The sequence below is a fragment of the Etheostoma spectabile genome, chromosome 16, assembly GCF_008692095.1.
Source record: "Etheostoma spectabile isolate EspeVRDwgs_2016 chromosome 16, UIUC_Espe_1.0, whole genome shotgun sequence".
Classification (NCBI taxonomy): Eukaryota; Metazoa; Chordata; class Actinopteri; order Perciformes; family Percidae; genus Etheostoma; species Etheostoma spectabile.
In genome coordinates, this window is record NC_045748.1 from 10053078 (window position 1) to 10057761 (window position 4684).

Consider the following 4684-nt stretch of genomic DNA (forward strand, 5'->3'; position numbering starts at 1 on the left):
ACAGATTACCCACAAGTGTGCGTACGTGAATCAGACTCTCTTATCAGCCTCCGTAGGGGACAATGCAACGGTGAGACAGCGCCGATTTAAATATTAAGAACGAATTGATTTAAGATTGAAGTTGGATTTTACAAGGTGTTTATGGAACAATTATCACTCAGCACAAGCGCAAATAACACCGCTGGATTTATTAATTATGATAACATGGATGATATGGAGTGAAAAATCGTTATTCCCACGTGTAGTTTCTGCAGTCTGACTTCAGTTCACCTCCTCATCATCTGCATCGCCGATTCCCATTGTCTCCCAAATGTGTGTACGCATGGGTCCGAGTTTGCGACGCTCTCCCGTCAAGTTAGTTTTTTATAAATCCCAAACTTTGCGTGGCAAGTGGCATACGCACATTTTCATCCCCCTTTGTGCATACGCCATGCTTATGAGTGAGACCCTAGTGCTGTAAATCACTTGTCTCATGTTGTGCTTTAAGAAGAAAATCAGAAACCAGAGGGGAAAGATAGCTCATTAAGTCTCGATCAACGGAAGAACATCTCCAGGGTAATTGCATGACGTTGAGCATGTAGCTCACGGGCAGATGTCCCTCACCTTCCGCTCTCGGTGTGTTCTCAAACTCCTCTGTTGGCTTCGGGAAACAACAACAAACTTTGAGCTAGCAGGCCACACGCTGAAAAGGACAAGTTAAGAAAATTAGTTTTTTTGGGAAATGATTCTAAAGATATACAAACAACATGTTAAGGCATGTATTCTATGACTGGGAGGTTTTGGGACTGATTGGCAGGGATTGCTAGAGACGAAATACACAGGGCGATACGCTGGTGGAGGTATATTACGTTTAACCATTACATTAGATTACATTTCTAAAAAAATAAATAAAACTCAATGATTCAAAATTCCGCAGATTTTCAGCTTGGATCAAAAACTAAATGTGATTCCAGTTTGTTTGTTTGTTTGTTTTATTTGGCTTTATTAGCTTCAGCATACACTAGAAGCTATTCTTCCTGGGGTCCCACAATCTTTTCTTTGATAATACTCATTACGACGTTTCATTACACACACACAGACATAGATTTGAAAATACAAATCCTAAGTAAATCTTACAGTTAACGCAATTAATACAAGAAATGAAACAAAAGACACTACTCCGATTAGATTAATCTATTTTAAGAAATTCGATAACAAAGATTAGATTACATTACACTTTAATTATACAAAAGCCATATACCAAACTAATTTTATATTAAATATTTAACTCCTTTGAAATAAATATGTCTTAAGTGATTTTTTTAAAGCCATACTGAGAGTTGTTTGATAGTCGTTGGGAGAGAGTTCCACACACACACACACACACACACACACACACCAACACACAACACACACACACACACACCCACACACACCACACACACGTTCCATTCACACATGGCTCTGTACCTAACTGAACGTTGAATTGACTTATTTTTAGACTTTAAGTCAAATGAAACTCCCTCCTACTGCACGCCTCGTTGGATAATGATGTGTAGCAGTACTAAAGGATAGTGTTGTGTAAAAAGTAAAAGGTTTTTTGTTGCATTTTATCAACATTTGATCTAAACCCACACGAGTTCACAGTTGAACTTATAATATATATTAATAAGTTAGTTGCCTGTAGTGTTTTTGCTCAGTGCACGAGTGACTTCTGGCAGCCGCATGTGTTCATGATTTTTTTTTTTAACAGTGACAGTGAATGTCTCGTGTGTGCTGAGTTAAAAAACAAAAGAGTTTGACCTTAAAGGGAGGAGGGAAGGGCGAACAAATGTATTGGAACAAGGCCCGATGTCTGACTTAGAGTTCACCGTTTGCCACCAGGAGGCGATGTGCGATGAGGACATGCCGGCTGTGTTCCAATATTTTACAAAGGTATCCTCACTTCCTTCCCGCCTACGTTCCTTCCTTCCTTCCTTCCTTCCTTGCGTCTTTTTCTCTGGTTCTGTTTCCCCTTGATGATGCATTTGTCTGTCGGCAGGAGGCGATGTGCGAGGAGGAGACAGGAGGCTTGGACCCAAAGGACCCCAACCGACCCCGGTTCACCCTGCAGGAGCTGAGGGACGTCCTCCACGAGAGGAACGAGCTCAAAGCCAAAGTCTTCCTGCTGCAGGAGGAGCTGGCCTACTACAAAAGGTACTCACAGGGACATAGATGTCACTCTGACGAGATAGTAGGTACATCCCGTGTCCCTTAATTGATAGATCCTCGACTCCTCTGTCCTCAACTGAACCAGAAGTTGTTCTGTCCCTCCTCGGTGAAGGCCTCGGTGAAGGCCGTCTCAAAGCTCTTATTTCTGCTCCGAAGCCCGAGTAGCAATCATTGAGGAGGCATCACCGATGAGCTATAGCTGAGGAAACACGGGCAGCCGTCACTGAAGACGTGCAGGTAAAGGAGGGGCTAACTCCGCCCATACACCTGACAAATTCAGTCCGCTTCAGAGGACAGGACGTGTCATCCCTCTAAAACACAGTTGCTCGTTGCCCCTCTTCTCCCGTGATCTGAGTCCCTCCCACCGAGGGGGCACAGGAGAGACAAGAGGAAGGAGGCAAAAGGATGCAATTTAAGGGCTATGGGATGCACCTAAAGTCTCATAATACTTAATACGCATACTTACGGCCATGTTGTTGTTTTGCAGTGATGAGACAGAAGATGAGATCGTTACTCCTTCCTCGTCTCCTTCACCTGAACTAAGGACTCGCTCCCGCTCTTCTGCACAGCCAGAGTCAGGAATCAAACGCCTGTAAGTTTTCCTCATATGACATAAAACACTCGCCTAATATCACAGACTTTTGCTTCTGCCTCGTGCTAGCTTATTAAAATTATTCCTTAATGCACAAACATTTAAAAAACAGTCTGCAAGAAATATGCAAATCAATGCTGTTCTTTATTAGAGAAGTAGCATCTATTCGGTAGCAGAACCAGACAATTTGGGATTATTACAGGCTGATAACATTACCTTTGGGATAATATTTTAACATCCTCGATTTTTAAAAGAATTTGCTGCGGTTGATATTAAACGAGGTGACTTCATAATGAATCATTAATAAGGAAGAAAGTCAATTGCAACAAAACAAATTGAAAATATAACCACAGGAGTCGTTGTTTCAGCTGTATTAAAGATTGTTTTTACAAAAATAACTTTCAGAGATTACACAGCAGCTAACTAAAATGTTGTCTAACTCTGCTTATGTTTTAGCATGCTGCTCTGGTTCATGTTACAGACCAGAGGAGTCATTTTAAAATCAGACTAAATATGATGTCTTCTTTTTAAGATGGCTAAAACAACAGTTGAATTTTGCGTGAGTAGAAACAGTTTTAAAAGCGTTTAGCCTAATAATCCTAATACTTAGCCTAATAAGTAAATACCAATGCTGATGTCCGTACGTGCTGTCAAATTATTTGCATAAATAGGTTATATTCATACATGGCTTTACACAAAGTGATGCTCGGTGGTCAAGGAAGTAAAAGCTGGACTACAACAGAGCTGTTTGGAGCAGGTTGTGAACAGTGTTTCCTGTTGGAGATGGTAAGTTAGCAGCTGAAATCATAATCGCGATTAAACTTTCGATTAATTACACAGCAACTCGAGCTCACCGTGACGCAAAACAGCAACAAAAAAGAAATGTTAATAAAGGGAATGCACTAAAGCATGATTTCTATCGCTTCAATAGGAACTTCACATGAGGTTTGGAACCAAGGTTGACGTGGTCCCTGGCTCCCCCCCCCCCCCCCCCCACACACCACAACACACCACACACACCACACACACACACACACACACACACACCACACACACACACAACACCACACCACACACACACACACACACACACAAGCACATCACACGTTTGTCTCCCCTCCGCCCTCTTCTCTATATGTCTCTTCCTGATTGTGTTTGTGTGTCTTCACCTTTGTGTAACAGGATCTTCACCGCCATTATGCCGATGGTGGCGGCTGGTTTGATCCCAGATGACCCCACTTTACAGCCAATCAGACGTCTCATATCGCTTGTATGACTCTATATTTGGTTGACTTCAGAGTCTGTCGCTCTCTCGGCTAACGGCCTCCCTCCCCGTGCATGTGCCAGCTTTTACCCCCACCTTTTTAGTATTCTGATTGGCTGATTGTGGGGCTGTCTTATTGTCATTGTCCAATGGGATGATTGTGGAAAATAAAAATCAGCCAGTCAGAATTTAAATGTCGTCTGTTGTCGTCACATCTTGTCTCTTCCCCTCATTGACCACAGTAATAACATGTCTGCACTTCTAAACCCATAAAAAGAATCCGGTTTTAACTTCTAAACTAAAGCGCTTTTAGCTCTTTTGCATTACTTGGTGGTTAAAACAACTTATAACAGACTGTTAACTCATAATGTTTTATTCTGCTTTGCTGCACTGATCAGTTAATTTGTTAAGTCTTTTTAAAATGTATTTCTATTCAACATTGATTTTTTGCTAACAAGCACAAGGGATCTGAGGGATACAAGCCCATTTATAGAGCTGTAAAGATTAAATGATTAGTAACTATTTAATCAATTATCAAAGTAGTTGGTGAATAATTTATCCGTTTGAGTGAAACGTCTCTGATTCCAGCTTCTTAAATGTGAATATTTTCTGGTTTCTTCTCTCCTCTGTGACAGTAA

At 41.4% G+C, this 4684-nt stretch overlaps 1 protein-coding gene across 6 annotated transcripts in view; it reads left to right on the forward strand.

Moving 5' to 3' along the window:
• Positions 1 to 4684, forward strand: part of rilpl1 (Rab interacting lysosomal protein-like 1) — a 17945-nt gene that overhangs the window by 11784 nt on the left and 1477 nt on the right. For 2 of the 6 annotated variants that reach the window (XM_032539174.1, XM_032539178.1), the window contains 3 exons: positions 1864 to 1914; positions 2021 to 2175; positions 2678 to 2782. In XM_032539174.1, the coding sequence (XP_032395065.1) occupies positions 1864 to 1914; positions 2021 to 2175; positions 2678 to 2782 (311 nt within the window). Of the gene's footprint in view, positions 1 to 1863; positions 1915 to 2020; positions 2176 to 2677; positions 2783 to 3964; positions 4059 to 4684 lie in introns of those variants that run through there. The other 4 variants (XM_032539177.1, XM_032539179.1, XM_032539175.1 and 1 more) reach the window with 3 other exon arrangements.